General features: G+C 37.1%; 1 protein-coding gene across 1 annotated transcript in view; it reads right to left on the bottom strand.

The window, feature by feature from the left end:
* Positions 1-24883, bottom strand: part of LOC129257869 (membrane-associated guanylate kinase, WW and PDZ domain-containing protein 2-like) — a 63953-nt gene that overhangs the window by 11963 nt on the left and 27107 nt on the right. The window contains exons 8-17 of the mRNA XM_054896296.2: positions 24513-24701; positions 22757-23415; positions 21490-21655; positions 12789-12844; positions 4793-4862; positions 3344-3991; positions 2853-3010; positions 2019-2205; positions 1313-1483; positions 142-306 (exon numbers count right to left, since the gene is read on the bottom strand). Of these exons, the coding sequence (XP_054752271.2) occupies positions 142-306; positions 1313-1483; positions 2019-2205; positions 2853-3010; positions 3344-3991; positions 4793-4862; positions 12789-12844; positions 21490-21655; positions 22757-23415; positions 24513-24701 (2469 nt within the window). The remainder of the gene's footprint in view (positions 1-141; positions 307-1312; positions 1484-2018; positions 2206-2852; positions 3011-3343; positions 3992-4792; positions 4863-12788; positions 12845-21489; positions 21656-22756; positions 23416-24512; positions 24702-24883) is intronic.

The raw sequence follows: 24883 nt of genomic DNA, 5'->3' as shown, positions 1-24883 counted from the left end.
TATCATTGTGAACGCAGAAATAAAAATAAAACAAACAAATAAAACTGGCAATCTTAGCGGATGAGCAAGAAAATACATGTACATGCGACACCCCACTGGCTACAAATCCACTCTGATGAAAAGGTGCACAGCGCCCCCTACCTCTAGACCCGATGGTTAGTGTAACAGTGGTGCCTGCATCTTTGATCATGTTGACGATGTCTTTGTGAGGCATACTCCGGATGTCTATTCCATTGATAGAGACGATACGATCGCCGACCTCCAGGTCACGACACCTGTCTGCCGGACTGCCCTCAATGATACGGCCTATAGAGGGCAACCAATCGGGAGGAGGTTCGAATGTTAGAGGGGGGGGCTACATAGGTTATAGATCTACAAACATGACTGGTTACACAAGCTGACATAAACTACAGCTATAATGGAAGTTATTAATGTGGAGATATAGCCGTTCACCAATTTACATAAAACAGTACGAGATGTTACAGAATATTGAAGAATAAATGAAATATGCACTGTCAGTAGGCAAATGGTGGTGTTGGTTTTTTTTTTTCTTTTTCTTAAATAGACCACTATTTTCTTTTTTGAGAGAGAGTGATGATTCCCATAACCATATTTTCTTGCTGCAATCAGGAACAAAAATGGCATACATTTTCTTTATCAAATTTTGGCATTTTCATCATATTCATCCTATACAATCTAATGGCATCTTCATGTATACAATGAAACATTGTTTTACTTTTCTTTAAGTAAATTTAAAAATATCAACTACAGTCAAAATAATTTCTTGTATCTAATGATCAACACCACATTCAACTCAATGGTAATTTTTTGGATAAGAATTTTTTTTTACAATAAAACACACCATGCACTATATACCCTGATTGAAAGTTTAGGATAAGTTCTAATAAAAGGCATGCAAAGTGTTACCGAAACAAGGTATGGAATATATATTGGGAACAAATATGATTAACATTGCAAACACTTTGTTAAGATTTAAATCTTAATTCATTTGTGTTCTTGATAATTGTCCTTTTTAACTACTGACGATATAAAAAGGGAGATAACTCCACTTTTGGCAATCTGATTACGGAAAGAATTCTGAAATTATCTGTACTTATGTTTAGATTTAATGGGAGGTCCATCCTGTCATCACGTTGGCGATAAATAAGACAAACCTGCTAATTACATTTAAATGTAAAACCCTCAGTTATGTGATTTTGTGATGCTTACACATGAGCATCTGCCCCTTCTATCATGTAAATACATTCCCTAAATTTCCATTTGTCATGATTTTGGAGACTCTTCATCGTACCAATATTGGATCCAGTCTTGAGAGTAGAGGACAGCACCACCAATCCAAAGCTTTCATTCTCTCGTCGATGAAGCTTGACCTCGTAAGGATATCTCCGGTTGGCCGGGGAAGCAGGACTGAGGGGACGGGAGGCAGGGCGGGATCCAGCTCCTCCACTCGGCTGATTCAGACCTGGAGTATCAAATAGGGTATTTTGATTATTTTTTATGTAAACAAGTAAAATTTCAGACAACAGTTGAAAATATATAAAGCCAATTAACATATCTCAATAGAATTTTATCAACACAACATATAAATCAAGATATGAGCAGCTGTATGAATTTACAGTAAAGGGACGTTCCAATGAAAATGCCATTTATTTCAATGGCCCCCCCAAAAAAAAAAAAAATTAATAAATAAATAAACAAATGAAAATTATAAATGAATAAATAAATTTTAAAAAAATGAACATTAAACATAAATGTTTTTGAAAAATATACATATGAATAACTGGTACTTCATCTTCTATATGCAATGTTAATTCATCATCTTCTATTATCTTTTTTATCATTATTACTGCGTTTTAAAACAAAGGAATCATGAATAAGTAAGTTTTCCATTTGTTTTAATAAAATTAATTGGTGAATCTTGCAATTTAGTAGTAAAATACACCAAAATAAGTACAACAGTCACTTGCATCAACTCACTTTTAGATAATTCTACTTACCTCCCACTCTCCTCCTTATCCCCAGAGAAACTCTCCCAGCTCGACCAGCCGAGATCATCAAGGTGACCACTCTCTTGTGAGATGAACCGACCACTGTCTGACCGTCCACATAGAGCAGTTCATCGCCCGTCAGTAACCGGCCATCTTGAGCCGCAACTCCACCAGGAGTGATAGCTCCAATGGACACCTGAAAAAAAAAAAACAGTAACATTGACAGAGTACGAGAAGGGATGGTTGGATCTGTGAAGATGGCAGGTGAACAACTCCTGCTTGTCAACAGGAGTATCCATCTTTCATCCTGCGCCCCCCTTGGACACCTGGAGAAGTCCTTGGCATTTACAGGTGATGAACGAATCGGGCTTAAGGTAAAGAAGACTGTAACATCACCCTAAATGTGAGACATGAGCCACTCACTGATTACCAATGGAGTATAATAGACAAACAGTCTTTAATTGGCAACACAACGATATCAATAAGCTGGATGGAGCTAGTTGTGTGCTGCCGCACGCACGACCTTGACACCGAGGAAAAGTACTCCAAGTACACAACAGTATATTGGGCCATACCAATGCGTAAAGTACTCCACACATGCACATACAATAGAAAAAGTGTGTGCGCAATTGACAGTTTGAAACCTTTTGGAGTACTTGTTTGGCCTCAAAAGCGCGCGTTGTCCACCTATTGATAACGATGTGGCAACCCCATACGGTCACTCTGCCACTGATGATGGCATCTACAAGAAAGTTTGTCAGATTGACAAGGGAAACGAGATTCATTCAATTCCTAATACGGTTACAAGAAATAATTTGAAAAGAACATGAGCAGAACACCTACCTGGGATCCTTCTTCGTGGCCTCCGATGATTCTGAAGCCAAAGCCACCATCATCTCTCGTCTTGAGGAACACCGTAGATTCAATGGTTTTGTCATCTCGGTCGCTTCCAGATGACGGATGCCTGGGACGTGATGAACTCCTCCTTTCAGTCTCAGGTCCTGATGAAAAGAGGAAACATGTATTCCATTAGCATCTTAAACATCACTACTGTCATCATAATCATCTTAACCATCATCAGCTTCATGATCATAATCATCTTCATCATCAGCATCATCATCATTATCATCACCACTGTCACAATAATTATCTATGTAACCTTCTATTTATCATTGCCACCAGCTTAATCTTTCAACACACTTTTATTATGCTGTTCTAAACTTTAATCTATTCATAACACTACAGATAGAAAAATTTCATCTGTAAGATTTCACAAACAAACTGTCTTCGTGTTAAAGTTAGATTTAACAAAAGTATACGATAAAACGACTCACTTCTCCTGTCATCCGGAGGTCTCCTTTGTCTATCCCCCGGTCCATGTCTCCTCATATCAGGGCTCCAGTCTGTCTCTGATGGCTCCCTACTTGGATCCCGACTTGGATCCCTGCTATACCCAGATTCACTTGGCCTCCCTCTCCTGTCATACTCCATATGTGAGGGCTCCACACCCCTCCTGTTTTCTGGGGGTCTCCTGCGATCCAACGACCCACTCCAGTCTCCATTCATATACCTCCCTCCTTGATCAGGTCGACTGCTCTGCGGCCTGGGGATGTGCTCGGAATGTAGCCTATCACCCGACCGCCTGTCGAGCTCCGCTCGGCTGTGAGGGCGGTCCGCTGTCCGATGCGGACCTCGCTTGGGATCGTGCCAGTCTCGCCCCCTGTACCTGTCTTTATTGCTGTTATAGTTCTCTACTTCCCGGTCATGATGCGATCGATCGTGATCACTGTGTCGGTCTGACCCACTGTCCGCATCTAAATTGTTATGTAATCTGTCACTGTCACCATTCACAGGCTTTCTCTCTTGTCTATCATGGACATCAGCGGGAGGTTTTTTCTTCAGTTTATTCTTCATTTCGTCCACAAGAATATCAGTTTTTCTCTTTTGATCAGAATCTACACTTGCTCTGTCTTCTTCTGCATCTACAAAAAAGGTAAAATGCATCATGGGAAAAATGAGTGTCTGAAAATGACCTCAGAAAGAACTTTTATTTTCATCATTTATTTCCTAGAATATATGAAGTCATTTGTTTCCATGCGTTCTTGATATCTTCTAAACCAACCTGTCACGTTCATTTTGATACATGTTTCTTCAAATCATGATCCAATTCTTGACATCGAAAGCCTGCATAATGCATTACGGCTTGATGAAAATAAAACTTCAATAAACGAAGATATCTTCTTGGGAGACGTTTCTCGGACACATTCCTTACTTCTTATCAAATCAAAGATCTTCATCACACACTAAGAATGACTATAAAGACCTCAACAGTGAGCGTTTCTTTCACAGACAAGATTACCCTATGACCCAAAAGGGTGGAGCAAGAATTCACCCATTCTCTAGCTTCAGCTAAAAACGATTTGATACCCATTTATTTTGAGAGGAATAAAGACCATAAATCATTTATATGATTGTCTCTGTAGCACTTTTCTAGAAACTGATTTGAACCGATTTCAGAAAGTGATTGAGATAATGCGATTCAGAAGAGAAAAAATTCCAGATAACCAGATAGGAATTTTTAAACTGTATACATCTTTTCAAGCCAAACATGTCCTTTTTACAGAAGAGACCTGAACTAGAAACTGATCTCTGGCAAGTTATCTATGGCCTTACTTACAACACCTCATCACATTTATAGCTACATGTACAGTATGTCAAAGTGGCCTGATAGAACATACAAAATATAGTTCAAGAAAACGGTCTAAACATCAGATCTGACTCACCATCTTGCCTGCTGCCATTCAAGTCACTGAATCTCTCCTCCTCTCCTTTCTTCACCTCTGGGGACAATGTCTGAATAAAGACAAACAATATAAAAAATAATACAGGCCTATCCCTTAGGATTGCTGCAGAAACGGTCCAGTGTTAAAAGATGGAGGGATCAAAGCCAATGTGCTGAGTTCTGCATTCAAATAAAATGTATAAATATATTCAAGGTGTAGCAGGGAGTTTGAAGATCCTTGGTTGTCGCTTCTCAGTTCTCCTACAATACCGTTTTAAAGGTATGAATCAACACACATGGATTCAGCTTTACATTGTACATCTATCCTTCAATGACAGAACCTCATACAGTACACTGAAATTAATAGTGGATAAAAAAAACATTCAATAGAGAAAATATGTATAACATTTTTTCATTGATCTACAGGCTCCAATACAAAGTCATGTATTCATAGTGCATGAAAATAGAAAGTGTGGCCTTTGTGGTCAGATGAGCCTTGGTCACTCGGGCAGGGTCGACTGTATCATCAAAGGAGTGTGGACACAAGAGGCAATTGTTCAGAATTACCAGTTAATATAACCAAATACACTAGATGATGTTCTCAAAGTTTTCTAAACCTCAATCCCACACATGATGAAGTTCGAGAATATATATCACATAATTGGTCGAGCAACTTTTCCCCATCATCAGAGAGAATGGTCCGCCAAGCCCAACTAGCAAGAAACGGTATCAAACATCGAGGATAGACTGTACATGTACATGTAGGAAGTCTCGTTCAGTGGTATTCCTGTGATGCATGCCTCCACCAGCCTATTATCGGCATGTATCATGAAATAATCATAATGAAAATACACAATGCATGTATCATGAAATAATCAGAATCATAATACAAAGACTTCTTTGGAAATATCTGGGTTCTGCTTCAATCCTTAATCTAATCAATATTCAGATTCACGAAGGGCTCCAATTTGCCAGATTAGACAAACAGAATATAGGCCTTTCCTGCGACGATATTGTGACATTTATCATCACCTGCGCCACACTCGACATCACAACCAATGAGATCTGTATCCCCGTGATACAGTCATCGCCTTCCAGCAGTATCACATTCAACATCAATATAGATTGGTATTGATCCTTGAGGCTAAACGATCAATGCATGTTCATGGTCGCAAGAATTAGCTTACAGCATCGCGGTAAACACTCCTAGGCCTGTTACACTAGAACGAAGGTCAGACGGACACGCTTTCGCCTCGATGATACTCTCTGCTTGCTCGCTGTCTGATTAATGAGGACTTTGTTTATGATAAAAATTATCAATACTAATGAAAGTACACAGACCTTTTCCTGATTTTGACAGGAGAGAGAGAGAGGGGGGGAGTTGGGAGAGGGTCAACGAATGGTCAGACATTTTACATTTAGATTCTGTTTTCTCAACATGGATGTAATTATTTAATCAATATCAAACAAAAGCGAAGCAGTCATAGACAAGATAATTTTATGATAGGATGATACAACACAACTGCACAAGGCAGTTTTGCATGTGGGTGCAATATTAACGTGTGTGTCACTGTCAAAAGTCAAACATTAAATTAGATATTGTAAAGAAAGTGCACTTGCGCAGTAAACAGAACATACCACTTCTAAAAATAACAGGACAAAGATGGCTACTTCCTGGAAGATAGTTATTCCAAAATAATGTCCAAGTGGATGTAAAATGGCATGAAAATGGCAGCAGGGGCAATCTGAAGTGGATTGCTAAGAAGTTTGATCCGGAGAGTCCTTCACATGACTACAACAAATCCACTCTAATGATGGGGGGACAAAGCGCACCCTGTCTTTATCAACGCTTTCACTTAAAGGTGAATTCCGCATTTGGTAGAGCTCAGATATTAGTTTCCCTGGTCACTAACAAGTAAAACTAATATGCCAAAAAGTTTTTACCTTCAAGTTAAATATCAAACAAATGGAAAGTGAAAAATATGATTCTAGTTGGCAACTTGGCATCGAAATATCTAAACAGCACTTGAGAATTCTTTTGAGACAAGTTTACCAAGCACTGCTGTCAATGAGCCTTTATACAGGAAACAGTGTGCAATGCATGATGGGTCATCGTACAGGCCAAAATGAAACCGTTACATGCTCTTTATTATGTTTACTCCATGTTGATGTTACCTGAAACATGAATGGAATATCATACGATAAAACCAAGTGTCTTTTTAAGCAAGGCTGTAAGCAATCGGCTTCATGTTCAAAACTGTAGAAGTGCTTTAATAAAGCCCTGGGAGCTGGATGAAGCAAGCTTGGATGATTGGTAGTAAAGAATCCAGGTGATAAATATAAACCTTGCCTACCTACTCTCCAATAAACTGGGCTATGTTTATTACGATATGTCTATCAACAGATGAAAAGAGATAAATCAGGAATGGTTCTTAATTATCCAAAATGGATAACAACATATGGCTGATAGTTTACTTGATATTTATGTTAAAAGATAAAATCAGGATTTTGTAATAAATGGGGGTGGGTGGTACATGTAGGAGTAAAAAAAAAAAAGAATGAAATTTGCTACCGAAATTCCATTTACTAATCTACTTTTAATAATTTCATGTTTTAAATAATATATATATATATTACCATACCGGTGGCGGTGGGCCTACACAGTTGCACGCAACATTATTAAATTCCCTCCCATTCTGAGCATGATTTTGCAACTGTTGTGTGAAGTTGCCATTTTAGATGGGATCATGAAAAATCTTGACTTTTAAATCTGGTAATCAATGGTAATAAACTATCCGTTCACCACTTGAATATATTCATTTTAATGTTGCACATTTTGCTTGAATTTCCAAGTTCCAAAATGCGGGAAGGGGTTGAATGATTTTGCATGCAACTGAATGATGAAACTTTCATTTTTCAAATGTTAGAAGCTATAATATTTACTAAATTTAAAATAAACCTTCTCCTTACAGGCCTACACATCTCATTTTCATATCTGTGTACATTGGCCTCAATGCAGTGTTGATAACAAGTGAACTATTTGAACAATTTTCTAGATGATGGGGCAGGGGGGGGGGGCTGTCAACAGTTTATAATTCAACACAACCAGTTGAAAGAGAGTAATGCAAGGGTAATCTCATAAATTCTGGTGATTTCATATGAATTCCTGCGATTGCCTTTTAAAATTGAAAACATGCCTTCCTAGTTCTCCCTTTTCTGATATGTACTTAAATTTCTGAATTTCTTGACACTGAATTCACATTTTTCTAGTCACTTTCATATTTTTGGGTATAGAATTCCCTTGCTCCTATTGAATAGTGTTGAAAGATGACACCTGGGGGTTTTCATTTCCATATGGAGCTGGCCAGATCACGTTATATTATCATATTTGAAGAAAGTAAGAGAAAGGTTCTAACATATGACCTGGTAAACATACAGACATGATTCCATTACACATGGTTTACATTACAAGCAGTTCCCACTGCCATTTGTATTTGATTTACACTGTTCACATTGCAACTTCCATCCATGTTTCTACAAAATGGATAATGGACACAACTTTTATTTGGTACAGCTTTCAAGCTATTGCTTTTTATTAGATTCTGTTTTTAAGTGCAACCAAATAGGCCTATTTCCAAATGTTCTAGCTAGCTATTTTCCTCTTTTTCCTTATTTAATTTATTCATTTTCATGTGCTCTGGTGCGCCTTTGTGGGAACAAATCTTCCTTCCCATAATATTAATAGTAATTACTTTGAATGATAGTATTCTGCATTTCTATTAAGAATAACAATATACATATGTAATAATTGGTTGTTATTTGGTATTTAATAAACAATTCCTTTTTTTCCCAATTACAGATAATATAACATGCTGCCTTTCAAGTTTAATGACAGGAGACATGCCGTTTCATGTTTAACAATAACGATGAAATAACTGTTTTTAAAACAATAATGATGACATAATACATAATATACAACTTCTACAAACTTGGATGATTTATTCCTATAAATCCTACATCTGCAATTGTAAATTCCAGTAATAAGGGCCTGAAATATATACAATCATATATGCAAACACTTGAGTGCTGTAAATACCCATAAACATATTCCTTGACATGATGAACCAACTACATAATATATTCTAGGAAAAAAAATGGAGGTTCAAGAACATTATGCCGGGGGGGGGGGAGGTTTACTGAATGCATTGAGATATGAAAAACTCTCCAAAAACCCACACAGGGATTCAAGACTCTAACATTGCATGAGCTACATCTCAGATTTACCAGATTAGATGGCAGAGATGATACTCCTCTTCGTATTACACTTTGACTTAAAGGACAAGATCAAGTCCACCCCAACAAAAGTTGATTTGAAGAAAAATTCCATCAAAATCGGATGTAACAAATAGGAAAGTTATGACATTTTAAAGTTTCGCTTAATTTCACATAATAGTTATATGCACATCCTGGTCGGTATGCAAATGAGCAGACTGATGACGTCATCCACTCGCTATTTCTTTTGTATTTTATAATGTGAAATATGAACAATTCTAATTTTTTCCTCATTGCCAGTGAAACAAAATTTCATTCCTCCCTGAACCCTGTAAGATTACCATTATTTTAACAGTTTATGGTGAAGTCAAGTTGGTCCTTATTGCCAAATCTGTAAAAAATAAAATATTGTATAATTCAAACAATACGAAACAAAAGAAATAGTGAGTGAGGGACATCATCGACTCTTTTATTTGCATGTCACTAGATGTGCATACAGTGCGTCCCAGAAAAAACGAAACCGAGATTTAGCGATGATTTATCATAACTTAATCACAAATACAATAGACACATGACCTACCAATGTAAAGCTTAGAATCTCCTTTTTCATCTGATATTACTTACATTATTCCTCATTCACGCATGAGTGAGCAAAAACAATTTGAAGAAAGGATACCAAAAACTCATTTGGCGGGGGGTATCTGAATTCTAAAAAGAAAATCACATGCCTAAAAAGTTCAATATCTGCTCTTTAATTTGATACCTTACTCACAAAAAATGGTCAAGAAGTAAAAAAGTTACGTTCTCTCGAAACAATGCTTGTATTTCCATAATTTCATTAAATAAACGTGTTTTCACCGGTTTCCCACAGAAGCTATCGCATGGTTAACAAAAGACTTCATGCATGGCTGATCGTCAACAAAACGGAGTGTCGAGTGAGTTTGAACGCTAGCCTGTAAAACCTCTTCATTTTATGAAATTATTGAAATTCAAGCCTTATTTCAAATAACCAGAACTTTCTTATTTCTTGACCATTCTCCGTAATTGAGGTATCAAATTAAAGAGCAGATATTGAACTTTTTAGAAATGTGGTTTCCTTTATGAAACCCAGATACAGCCCGCTAAATTACTTTTTGGTATCCCCTCTTCAAATTGTTTTTGCTCACTCATGCGTGAATGAGAAATAATCTAAGTAATTTCAGATGAAAGAGGAGATTCTAAGCTTTACAATGGTAGGTCATTTGTCTATTGTATTTGTGATTAAGTTATGATTAAGTCATCGATAAATCTCGGTTTCATTTTTTGTGGGACGCACTGTATAACTGTTTTGTGAAAAATAAGCGAAGCTTCAAAATGTCATAGCTTTCTTATTTTACATCCGATTTTAATGAAAATTTCAGTATAATGCTTGTTTGATTTTTCTCTAATGATTTAAATCAACAATTTTCTGGGGTGGACTTGACCTTTAAGCAGAATTTGTTTTTGTGTTTTTTTTTTTAAGTTTCGGATTTCTTCCACAGAAATAAGAATTGAAAATGAATTTGAGTGAGGCTTTGAGGTGCTCCAAGCATCAATTTCACATCCAGCAGAAATACATTTTGCGTAATGAACATAAGGGTATATTTAATGAATTTCTGTTATCATAAAATCTGATGAGAATAATATTTCAGACCCCCCCCCCAAAAAAAAAAAGGTATGATAGTATTCATTATTTGATCTTTAAAAAATGTCAAAAGTAAAACTCCAAACAGCACAATTATTTGGAAAGTCAATGTTCTAAAAATATAACCAGAAGGATAGTTCCAATTTGAACCATTGACATAATTTCACACCAATTATACAATTTTTTTACTGGGCATGATGTTGCTTATCACAAAACCAACTTACATCAACAGTGGGAATATTGGTCACATATATCCATCCATACTGGATTTCTGATCATGAGGTAAAATTGCGATGCCCTACAGGTTCAAGAAGACTGGCATAAATGATTTATCAAGTGCAGTTTAAAAGAGGCAGATAATTGAATTCTATTTTCATAAGGACTGGTGATGACATTTTGATCATATCTCAAGATTGAATACATGTAGATATGTCATCTGTCTATCAAATTCCAACTCTGAAATTCTAACAAAAATATTTATTTTGGGGTTGATGGCAATTTGCAGTAAATCCTTTGGCACTCGACAGGTCTTATGAAAAGTTGAGCGGTTGACATACTTAATATAGCTCCCTAAATTTTAATTCCAATTTCCAAACCCATCAAGATGTCTGAGTGGGTGTACATGAAGCCAAAATTATTTCTATAATTTCAAAACCAGTTTTTCTTTAGAGTCTGTATTTAGATTTGGTAATCCCCCCCCCCCCAATGCGTCTATCACTATTCCAATATATCATGAGATTATATGAATGTGTCCCAGGGGAGCCACTTCCATTGACTAGTGGATACGTAATAAGGGTGGCAAAAACACTAAAAAATGAAAAAAGGGTATATATTTTGCTAGGAAATTCCATATTTACTGTCAAATTTGTGAGGATCTAAGACTTAAATGCTTTCTAAAGAATGTACTTTTTCCCCCAACACTACGTGTTTAGAGTCCGATTTGAGCAAGGTATGGTAGGAGGGGCAGATCTAAACCCAATGTATAAAGTAAAGGTGTAGCTGATGTCCGTGACATAACAATTGATATATCGCTGTTCTTGTTTAGGGGGTCAATTCAGGGAATACTTGTCAAGGGTAACATTTAGTTTCCAATACTTGTTAATTTAAGGGTAGGGATTCACACGCCAATGCTAGTTAAGGGATGCATTTTCAGAATATGGAAAACACTTGTTTAGGGTGCTTTTCAAAACCCCATGGTCGCGCCTGTTATCCACTCGTCTATGGAAGTGCCCCCCCCCCCCCCCGACCCCGGAATGTAACAGTAATGATGTGGAGGTTATGAAAAGAAAATGTGTTTAACAGTACAAATTTTGTGATTCTACATGACAATTTAAATGTATAGTGCTGTGTGTATCTGTGTTTTTGTTTTTATATGAAACCTATTCCAAAGTATGGAACTGGCTTTAAATTTCAGAAAATAATCTCTGTATGTAACTTTTTGAGAGTACACTAGATATGCAAGCAAGAATTTGATATTTGAATTTTTTAGAGAATTGGCAGTTGAAAATAAGGACTAAACAGCTACTACACTAAAGGGCCAGACATCAGATTCCTTAGAAATCACCCTCACAAGTGAGTGCAACGTATAGTAATGCAAAGATTCCTCGACGAAGGTCAAAAAATTAGAATTAGCGATTAATGCAGAAAATGTACACAACTAATGTATCTCTCTATCAATTGGAAAAGAAAGGGAGCAGAATTTTTTTAATTAATTAATACCAGCGTGTTGTTGACAAATGGAATGTAATTGCAAGAAACTGATAAAACTGGAAACCTATAAAAAAAATCAGAAATGTTAACCCCTACAATAACAATGGAAAATCCTAACATAAACATATCTGAATAATGCATAAATACAATAAGCCTACACATATTGTACGATACAAACACAGCAACACAGGTAAATTCATCTATAATTTAAAGTTCCATCATTTCATGCACCATAACAAAAAGGAAAAAACATATAAAACAACAACAAACGATTAACTTTAATCAATCAAACAGAATTAACTTTCGTTCGTCCATGATATCTAGAAGTATAATGAAGGTTGGATACACTCACCACTTTTGGACTGTTTTTGTTGAGCTTGTTGAGCCCCCGGACTGGCTTCAGCAGACCTGCAACAAACACGGGATCGAGAAGAATATTAGCCATGGTGGTGGAACAGGCATGGGTGGTGCCGCTGTAGCAGTTCTTTTCCCACATAACATAAACAATCAGCCCTCCCAAATCTCCAGCACAGGCGTACAATTGATTCTTTTTGCCTCCCACGTGACCCGGTGGGGTAAGAAGAGAGGGTTTTAGCCCTCCCATTCCTCTCTTTCCCTCTCTCTCTTCCACCCCTACGTCCCTGATACTACCTAGGGATCGCAAGCATCACATTACATGGGGAGTCATATGAGATGGAGTTCTACTCGCTTCACTCTCTTTTTTCTGCTCTGTCTCTTTCTCCCTGATTTCGGTTACAGCCAAACTAAAGAGGGCATTTATTCAGTGTTGATAGAACGAGTGAGGTGGGTGGCTAGTCTTTGTAGGACAGGCAGTTGGTCTCATTTTAAACCTAGAGATGGACTTTCACATTCATAATTGCACATACATGTACACCTAAAGCTCAAAAGTCAGTGAATCCCACTACAAAATGCACTCTTTCATGCCGAGTGTTGAATGTACATGTAGACAACAGTACTATAACGTTCAACAAGCCCAGATAAACAAACTTAATCGAATGTAATATCTTAATATCACCTACCTTCACAATAACAAAATCTAGATCATAGCTGAAATTGAACACTTTCAACATGTTCATTTTCTGGTGGGGTTCACTATAAACGTTTGAGCACCTCTGAACATGTTTTGCATCACATCAGTAAATTGTTAATTTTAGTGAGTACATGTAGGCCTATATTGTGCCGACTTTTGGTAGGGGTCTAGCGACAATGATGATAGTGATAATGACAGTGAATATGTGAATATTGTAACATGGTAGGTCTAGAAATTACAAAGTGCTTTCAATTGATTTCTCTCCATTTTAACAAACAAGTGGAACGCCTCTGGCAGTCTCGCCTGCATTACGCAATTTAATATAGCAGCAGTGCTAACTTTGAAAACTACTATAAAATAATCATTCACAAAAACATCATTCATATAATGACATAATACCACGTTCATTGACCATAAATGACATTTGAACAGAGACTTAAGACTGTCAACTACACCCATGTCCACATTTCATTCACTCTATCCATAAACTTTCAAAGTTATGATGGCACTTCAACAATTACCCAACATGGCCTAAGTTTATTGACCTTAACTGACCTTTAGACTTGGTTTTGTGACCTGAAACTCACAGGGGATGTTCAGTGATGCTTGATTACTCTTATATCCCAAGTTTTATGAACTAGATCTATAAACTTTCAGAGTTAGGATGGTAATTCAACAAATACCCCCAACACGGCCAAAGTTCATTGACCTTTAATGACCTTTGACCATGGTCATGTGACCTGAAACTCGTACAGGATGTTCAGTGATACTTGATTACTCTTATGTCCAAGTTTTATGAACTAGATCCATAAACTTTCAGAGTTAGGATGGTAATTTAACAAATACCCCCAACACGGCCAAAGTTCATTGACCTTAAATGACCATTGACCATGGTCATGTGACCTGAAACTCGCACAGGATATTCAGTGGTACTTGATTAACCTAATGTCCAAGTTTCATAAACTAGATCCATAAATTTTCAAAGTTATGATGGTAATTCAACAAATACCCCCAACTTGGCCAAAGTTCATTGACCCTAAATGACCTTTAACCTTGGTCATGTGACCTGAAACTCAAGCAGGATGTTCACTAATACTTGATTGACCTTATGTCCAAGTTTCATGGACTAGATCCATATATTTTCAAAGTTATAATAGTAATTCAACAAATACCCCCAACTTGACCAAAGTTCATTGACCCTAAATGACCTTTGACCTTGGTCACGTGACCTGAAACTCAAGCAGGATGTTCACTAATACTTGATTAACCTTATGCCCAAGTTTCATGAACTAGGTCCATATACTTTCTAAGTTATGATGTCATTTCAAAAACTTAACCTTCGGTTAAGATTTTGAAAATAATTTTCCCAACATGGTCTAAGTTCATTGACCCTAAATGACCTTTAACCTTAGTCATGTGACCTGAAACTCAGGCAGGATGTTCAGTAATACTTGATTAACCTTATGTCCAAGTTTCATGAACTAGGTCCATATACTTTCTAAGTTATGATGTCATTTCAAAAACTTAACCTTAGGTTAAGATTTGATGTTGACGCCGCCGCCGCCGTCGGAAAAGCGGCGCCTATAGTCTCGCTCTGCTATGCAGGCGAGAGAAAAACTCTTTACAAAATAAGAATGCAGCTTATCTTCACTTCAGTATTTACTCCTTAATATCCATTTTAATAATTTTTGCAAATCTGCTAAAACCAAAAAAAAATAGTAATTTAAATCATAACAAAGTAGGCCTACAGTATATTGACAACTAATCTAGTCATTACCCGAGTTCATTAATTGTGTCTCCACAACATGATTGTTGAATATATATCATCCATTTCAACTTTTTTCATTTCAGTCAATAAATAGACCAATGTAGTGAGAAAACAAAATAATGGAAAATGGGATAAAATATAATGAAACATCATCAATCAGAATAATTTTATCAATAATAATAATATTCCGCATTTATACAGCGCTTAATACATCGGAACGACGTCTCGAAGCGCTTTACAGATATATTATTACCCCAGTCATCGGATCCTTGCATGCCCGCATACAATGTATGCACCTTCTCCACTCCCTGGGGAGCATTCAAACAAGAGTTCCAAGACTCAATTGCTGGGCATACTACATATAGGCTTTCACATCCTACCGGGTACCCATTTAACATCTGGGTGGAGAGTAGCAAAGTGGGATTAACGCCTTGCCAAAGGACGCTAGGCCATGGTGGGATTCGAACACACGACCCTCTGTTTACAAGGCGAGAGTCAGAACGGCTACACCACGACGCTTCCACGATCAGCATCAATAGTGCCTGGACTTGAAGTCTAACTTTCAAAACATGTATGAGGTCAAGGGGTCGTCAAGAAAGGCATCCATAAAGATTTTTTGCCAAGGTGATGAGAAGGTTTAGAGGCAGGGTCATGAAGTTGAGATGTTTGGATAAAGGCATGGACCGCAAAGCATTCCTATGGGGATTCTACATGCTTGCTATTAGCTGAAACCAACGCAAAATCAGGACACAAGTACATGCTAACTGGTTACCGCTTTGCCCAGTTCTTTCTACATCTCTTCTCGCATTCGCCTATCTGTCTCTCTTTCATTTTTCTTTATAATTCCCATCTTTCTTTATCTATAGGGCTGATTATTATCTTTGTACTATGTTTAATACTTCTTCATACTAAATTCAGGGCTCTCCTTTTCTCTCTCTGTAGCAGCATGCAAAATTATTCCTCGCACAAAAATAGGCCTCCATGAAATTGTGCAAGCTACCTTGTCTAAACATCAGCACATTTAACTCTCATAGGCAGTGTTTATGCTTCCCCTTTTCAGGCCAGAATCAGCGTTTCCAAACGTGATTAGTCCAAAACACTAAAATATCGGAAATTGTTCAATGTTTATATACAATGTAACAGTCAACGTACCTTCCCCATAACAACATTCGGAAAAAAAAACTTTCGAAAAAGGGCGCGCCTAATTTGACATCGCTTTCCTGCTCAACAAAAATTACCATGCGAAGCCAGCTGGAGATTGTGATCTCGCCTCTGAAAAGTTAAGCATAAACAGCACTCCTAGAACCACGTTTACGATCGGCATTTTGAATCGACGTTTGAAAAAAAAACGCTGATTCTGTCCTCGCAATGGAAGCATAAACACACCCATACATGTATATGTTGCAGGGATGCCTGGCTTGGGGCCAGGTTTCATATTTTCTTTATAAAAAATAGTAATAATTTTGTCATTCCATATAGTGATTTGGGAGTCAAGAAATAATAAAGCCAATTTCTTAAAATCAGTAATGAGTAGAGACAAAAAGGAGCTAGGAAAAAACCCAAACTAGCAGGGCTCCCCACTGGCAACTTGCACTCCAGAGTGCTCTGTTTCACACCATGGTGTTAATGGCTTTGTGGTATGACCATAACGCTGTTAGAGCTCTCCAAGTTCATATCTTCAAGCCTTAAAGGGGAATGAAATGTTTGGAAGAAGTGGGCTTGTGTGGAAAGAGAAAAATCAAATAATAATATCAAAGAAAGTTTGAGAAAAATCGGACAAATAATGAGAAAGTTATGAGCATTTGAATATTGCAAACACTAATGCATTGGAGATCCTCCCAATGCGACATGCGACAAAGATGTGTGATGTCACACGAAAACACCTTTCCCTGTGATGGACTATAAAACACCCACAAAATTTCTGTTTTTGCTCTTTCTTATGGTGATAAAAACTTTTTATCCATAATGTATTCTTTGAAAATCTGTATTACATACCCTCCTATAGATAGAATACATGATCTACTGATAGAAGTGATAAAAAAAGCAGTTTAAGTGAAATATATACAAAAGTAATGGGAAAGTTGTTCACATGTGACATCACACATCTTTGTCACATTGCCAACTGGAGGATCTACATTACCATAATGATCTAACTTCAAATGCTCATAACGTTCTTATTATTTATTCAATTTTTCTCAACATTTCCTTGATCTGTTTCTTTGATTTTTCTGTTTTCACACAAGCTATCTTGTTTCAAAGGTTTCATTTTCCTTTGATAAATCTTCTTTTTTTTCCTCCATTTTTCATTGCAAACAGAGCAGTCAGTGCACTCCCGAAAAACCGCCCAAACATCACTCTGATGGGTCAGGTTTGGTGTACTCTCTCTGCTTTTCATTTTCAATATTCCTTGAAATAAAGCCGTTGTAAAAATAAAAAAGAAAATGAAAACCTTTACATGTTCAGGAAATTTGCATCATGAAATCTTCCATGAAATCTTTACCTTTGAAATAATTTCATTCATGAAAGCAAAGAAATATTTTTTACTTTTCTTCATCTTTCACACCACACCAGGGTCCGGGGGGGGGGGGGGGGTTCACAAAGATCCAAGTATGACTTGGAGTCGCACTTAAATGCCCATGCGTGCATGATATTGATCAACACGCACAAGTGCGCGTCCTCTTGGCATGATCTGACCAATGCGGTCATGCATTTTATAACGCACAAAACTAGGCATTTAAGTGCGACTCTAAGTCATACTTAAATCTTTGTGAAACACCCCCCCCCCCCCGTTTTATAGAGACTTATAATAACAATTGCACAATTTATATGACCAATTGAATACTATCAGCCAATCAAATCAAATGATTTCAGTAGCTTTCAACCGCCATCGCAAATTTGTTATCTTAAGAAGTTTTCATGAAACAGGCCTCAGAAATAAATAACATAATACATTATCATATCTTTCAATGAAATAACGGCATTACAGTTTTATAACTAGTGGAGCGTCGTGGTCCAGTGGATTAGTCTCCGGACTTTGAAAGAGAGGGTCGTGGGTTCAAATCCCAGCCATGGCATAATTTCTTTCAGCAAGGAATTCATCCACAGTGTGCTGCACTCGACCCAGGTGAGGTAAATGGGTACCGGCAGGAAGTAATTCCTCAAAAAGCTGTGTGCACCTGAATAGGTAGCCTAGCTTAGCCGGGGTAATAACAGTAGCAGGGCGTGCTGGGAGAACAGTTTTAGGAACTGAAGTGGCTACCCTGGATAAATATACCGTTATTAATTATTATTATTAAATTAATTTCATCATAAGTGCTTTATCACTTGAAATCATTATCCACATGTAGCCAACATGCTGTATGGTAACAATTCCAGCTGGAGGAGATAAAGGGTGAATTCGAGTTCAAGCACGTTTTATTTGTTCTACCAAACTTTCAACAACAACAAAAAATAAGAATAATTCTGCATTCCATCATGTTTATGAAGGATAATCATCTGAGAATCTTAGCACGGTTCATTGAGAGGCCGGCAGGTGTGATGGCTACAAGCTCCGTCATGGTAAAAACTGGAATAACCCTGTCTTCTTGTCAAGGCTAATGAGATTGTCATAATCTCTCATGTTCTGACATCATGACACGAATCCATTCCTCGAGTGAATAAACAACATTTCTGATCTCGTTTATTCCCTTTGATGTGGCAGTAATCTCCAAGTAGAAATCAGTGGCACACATGGCTTAGAAACGATTTCTCTGCCCCCAATACTGACCTGCCCTTGTAATCAAAATGACATCTACCCACCCGACTCTTCTCGACAAAACTTTCTAGAAAGTCACTTAGCTGTGAATATTGCAGTCCTTCTATTGTATTGAAGTATATTTAAATGCATTTCGAGAACATTACCTGTCAAACTTTTGTGAATTCTTTCATGGTTTTCTAAGTTCTTATTCTGATACCTTGCAGCTCTATACATGTAGAATCTATGTGTATTATACAATGATACTACATGGTAACTTTGATAGCTCAAGATTTACAAGTAATTGTTAGTCATTGCACTTATCCTCCTTAAGCATGACTTTGTCTCTTCTTAATTCTTTTCAGAAAAAAAAAACCTTTCTTAAGTAAGATCTGCACTAAAATACTTCAGTTCAAAATGGATTATACCAGTGGTTCTTGTGTATTGAATGTGAGCAAATATGTACGACTTCTCCTGTCAGCAGCACAATGCAAGAATAATGATCTACATTATTCTCAAGAGTATACGCATACCCAAAATAAAATTCTTTACTCTCCCAAAGCAACACAGTTTTCACATTTCAGCAATTTTATTCTTTATATTTGAGGCAGCATTGGAGCCACCAATGAAAAGAATCGTGTCATGGTTTTGTTCAAGATGTATGATATTTTCTCAACGCTCCATCATCCGTCGGCATACATCACCTTGGGGGTGTAAAGACATACATCATCATGAATTCATTCATGATTGTAGACCTGCCAACCTCTGGGAATGAAAAACTGTATTCTGTGATACAAAAAAATGTATTTTCCCCCAAAAAAGTGTATTTCATAATAAAATGCTTGGCGCACTCGCCCATCACGGCGCTCAAGCTGCATGCAAGCTAAAATGCGCACTGCTCTTGCAAATGAAAAAAAAAACCATTGAAACTCGTGTATATCTCACCCTGGTTTTTACAAAATGTTTGGAAAAAAAAACAAGTTACCTGAAATTACATTGATCTAATAACAATATTTGTGTACGTTTTATGAAATAGAGACATATAGAGATGATTTTTCTCAATAAATTACGATTTTGTAAAAAAAAATAATAATAATAAATTAATTAATTTAAAAAAAAAAAAAAAAAAAAGTTTAAAGAAAAAACGTACTGCCATATTTTGGTTGCAAAAACGTACAAAATACGGCTAAAACGTACTGGTTGGCAGGTCTGTCAGATTGTTACCATGCCCTATATCTAAACTCAAACTTCTTATCAAAATAACCATATATAATGTTTCTCCTTTCATGTTGGTCAGATTTCAAAGTGTATATAGACACACATATAAAGTACATCCAACTATTTTGAAAACAATTAATAAAATCCTTTTTTTTTTGTTACAGAGCTTGCATTTCAAAGAGTGTAAAAAGATTAACTATGTTGAAAAATGAATAAAATAAAAATTTTTGGCTACAGTACTTGCATTTTAAAGGATAATAAGATAAATAATGCACAATACCTGCTTTACTGTAACTATTTCAATCACAGTGAATAAAATCAAATTCTGGGTTACAGCACTTGCATATTCCAACATGTAAAAACTTATCAAAACAATTTCCCAATAATGATGTACCATTGAATCAAAATACTGATAATGAACTAGTTTTTAGTTTGCTGTGAAAAAAATGCAGACTGTCACCAAATTGGGAAGTACAGATCGATGAGGCCACATTCATTTTAACAAGAGCAGGTTTAAAGTAAATTTTTATGCAGAATTATTTGATCAGAGACCAGAGGTAGAGGCATCAAATTGAGATATTTTTCACACACAGCTTATGTCTGGAAAAGTCGTACCAAAATGTGATACAAAATGAACCCTCTAGCATGTTTTCATTTTTTCAATTGTTAAAATAATTTATGTGAAAATAAACAACAATTCAGCCTCTCATCAAAGGACTGAAGGGATAATTATCAAATCAACTACTAAAACGAAGTGGGAATTCTCATCATTCCAAAACTAAAACAACACAGATGTACAACAATGATATGAAAATGAAATGAAACACAAACACTGCAAATCTCTTTGGCCAGTGATTGGATGGGGAAACATTTTTTCCATGGTCATTAACTATTGTGGGAGTATAATTCAAAATGGAGGTTAGATATAGAGACAAATCCTGGCTGTAATCAAGAGGCCAAGCCCTCTGAAACCCATAGCACTTTCTGGAACTCACAAGAAGTCAATGTCAATGCAAATATATTCCTTTCTTTTCTTCCAAAGATTTTTGACAAAATTCATAAATAATTCCAATGGATATCTATATGAAAGATTCTTTCGAAGAAGTAAAACTGAATTTCAATATTTTTTTTCTGAACTCTATATACCAAGCTGAATAAAAACACTCCTGATGAAAAATCATCCTCTGAAAACTATCAAAATAGCCTGAACAGAAAATGCTGGCATTGGAAATATATCAATCTCCCTTAAAATATGAAAATTAGAAATATGAAAGAATACATACCTCCCCTTTGCACAGTAATGACAGTATCCTGACCCTGAGGGCAGTCTTTGAGTTTCTGAACTACTTGGTTATGCGGAAGGTCATTGATGGATTCTCGGTTGATGGCTACCAGGAGATCACCCTCTCTCAGAGTCTTGCATCTTTGGGGAGCCAGGATCTGCTTTACCTACAATGTTAAGATTAATAATAAAAAATGGTTATCCATGTTAAGCATTTACAATAGGTAGGATCTTTTTTCTTTTGCTGCTGTAACCTTCACAGGGCTATGTCTATCTAGAAGATGAACTACAGAATACTTCTGTTATCAGGAGTGAGTGTTTTCATCTAGATGCTTTTAGTGTTCATTTTGCGGGCTAGGCACATTAAAATAGCATTGGTTTTTGCAAAGATCGTAATGCTAGCTGACTACTTATTCATGTTTCTAGCAAGCTAATAAATACATGCAAGCATCGAATGTACTTCTAACAAAGAATAAATGCTCCAAAAAAGGAAACCAAGAAATGTCAAAAATTGAATTTGTACATGCAGTCAGAATTGGCAAACAAAAGACTGAACCGTAAATATTCAATTTATTAATGTTTCAGTACTCAAAGTATTAAAGGTGTCTAGGAATATCAAGTCAATAATTTCTTGACCACAACACTGTTTCATGAAAGTTGTCAGCTCTGACAATTACTGAAGATTCAACCTCTCTTCAGAATATTATCCATTGACTACACTGTCAGTATATCTTGAGGTTTCATAGAGAGATGAGGGGCAGATTATCAATAACTTCCCACCACCAGACTCTGTGAGAAGTAATGAAAGCTGATGCTGGACAGGATAGTTTATACCAATTTTAGATGATATACACTAGCTCATTAATCCCATCCTCTTAGAAACAGACAATTCTGGGCCCGTCTAACAAAGAGTTATGATTGATCTAATCAATCATAACTCTATGGAAATCCATCAGTGTCATAATTTTTTTCTACGAAAAATTTGCACAATGTCCTTTGTATGCAAAGAGAAGCGCAGTGAATTTTCAAGAACACAATGAATGCATGAATATACATCATAGCTAGAAAATATTTTGAACAAACATGCATAATAGATGTTGATGTTGCTGGCCGTCCATAGTTGGGATTGATTGAATCAATCGTAACTCTTTGTAAGACGGGGCCCTGGACTACATATCCGATTGAAGACCTGGAAATAGTTTTATATTTTACACAAGCAAGACAAATTTGTATATACTGCCTTGAACATGGCTGCACTGAAAACCCACCTTTTGTCCATGAGGACTGTCAGCAACGGTGAAACCAAATCCTTGGTTGCTCTTGACAAACACTATGTCATGTTTCTCTGCCGGCCCTCCATCGCTGGATAAACTGGTCCTGTCACCAATCATGGGTGATCCTGGCATGTATCCCGGATGGCTGCTGAGTGACGGAGTGGGCGTCTTGGCTCTCTGGGTGTTCGGTTCCCCACCCTGCTGCTGCTTGTGAGAGAGATCTGGAAGAGACTTGACATGAGGCATTCGATTGAGGTTGGTGTCTCTTCTGGCGGAGGGCCCGTGACTCCGCCTCTGGGTGGGCGGAGTGTAGGGATACTCCCTGCTGTTGTGGCTGCTCCTCGACACCGCATCGTCTCCAGTTGGTCCCAAGTTGTTCGGAATGTAGTCGGGTGGAATGTTCTGGTTGCGGATGTTACCGAGCGATTTGGATTTGTTCCCAAGGCCGTTCTGATTGGATACTTTGTTTGGGTCGATGGCATATGAGGTTACTATATGAGCTTTAGGATCGGCAGGGTCAAAGGGTAAAGGGTATCCTCTACACACTTCCAGTTCTACCCTATCATTTGGTTTAATTCCTTGGAAGATTGTAACAACGTCTTGGTGGGTGCAGCCTAGAACCAGTTTCTTGTTGACTGCTACCAACACATCACCTGAGAAGGAAAACAATAGTTTAATGAGAAGATTTATTTTTATAGTAACTAAATCATATACATAATCACAAAATGCACCCAAAAGAAAATAATATGAGGGGACTATTATTCCACAAGTTAACCAAGGCATGACTTAAACAAAATCTGTATTGGTGATTTGAGTAGTTGCTAAATGTCAAATCCTTTAATACAATTTAAACATGGTTAAGAAATGTAAAAGCAAGATGCAAAAATTATTGGGAGTTTTGAATATTTGAATATATGGATGACAAATCAATATTGATGTCCATGAAGAATACAATGAATGACAGCTGAAATCTGAAAAACATCAACCTTATTTTCGCTGGGCTTTTTCAGACAAAGTTTTTACTGGGGGGAGGGGAATCTCCCCTTCAGATCTCCATCGCAAAAGGTCTGATCGACACCAAATTTGACACAGACGTTGAGACATGCGAAAAGGGCATCGCTATGTAGAGTTCTTTTATGCCATCAAAATTGAGGAGTGGTTTATCAAATCCAATTATACCAATAAGATTTATGTTTTATGTTTTGTTATCATTGGTTGTACTGTTACACAGTTGCAGAGCAATCAAGAATTTTGTGCTGGAAAGGGGGGGGGGGGGGTCCCATTAGCTGTAGGTTAAAGAGAAGCTACTCTTTTGTAGGAAATGTGAAACAATCATTTCTTTTGTGTGTGTGTGTATTATTAAGAAAGGGTATTATGGTTTAAAGGTCTGCTGCAAAGGGTTTTTCTTCAGTTCTGCTCTCATGAACAAATGGTGTTTCTCTATATTTCCTTGACAGCATCAAACTCCTACATGTATATGGATTACAATGCAACTGCTCCATCAAATTATCACCAGGGATAACCCTTACAAAGTGAATTACCACTTTTTGAATCTTTCTCTACTTTACCAGTATATTATTTTCCCAAACTCTTGGAATATTTCTGGTATTCCATTCTGGGTCATCCAATATAATATAAATATAAATCGTTCAAGCAAAGCCTAATGTGATCGATTATCAAATATTATTATAAATTTCATGTGTTCTGTAACTTCTGCTGGGAATGAACTTGAACTGGAAATGGGTGTTACCTGTCTGCAAGACCCCATCATCGTGGGCGGGCCCTGTTGGGAGAATGTTTCTGATCTGAAGGAATTCATTGGGATCGTCCCCTCCTATGATGGTGAAGCCGAAGCCTTGGGTTCCTTTCACGAGGTACGTAGTGTAGCGCTGTCCAATCAACTTGCTGGGGTCGTTGGTAAACTTGTACATCTCATTCTCTGTAATAGTAAGTAATAATAATAGACATTTATGTAGCGCCATCTATCTAGAAATACTCTATTCCGAGGCGCGTTGTTATTATTATTATTACCCCGGCTTTAGCTCGACCTTTCAGCGCTCATGCATTCAAGGAATTAATCCTGCCGGGTACCCATTCACCTCACCTAGGTTGCAGCACAAT

The sequence above is a fragment of the Lytechinus pictus genome, chromosome 3 (genome assembly GCF_037042905.1).
Source record: "Lytechinus pictus isolate F3 Inbred chromosome 3, Lp3.0, whole genome shotgun sequence".
Lineage (NCBI taxonomy): Eukaryota > Metazoa > Echinodermata > Echinoidea > Temnopleuroida > Toxopneustidae > Lytechinus > Lytechinus pictus.
The sequence above is the reverse complement of the archived record's forward strand: the minus strand, read 5'-3'. Positions and strand labels throughout refer to the sequence as shown.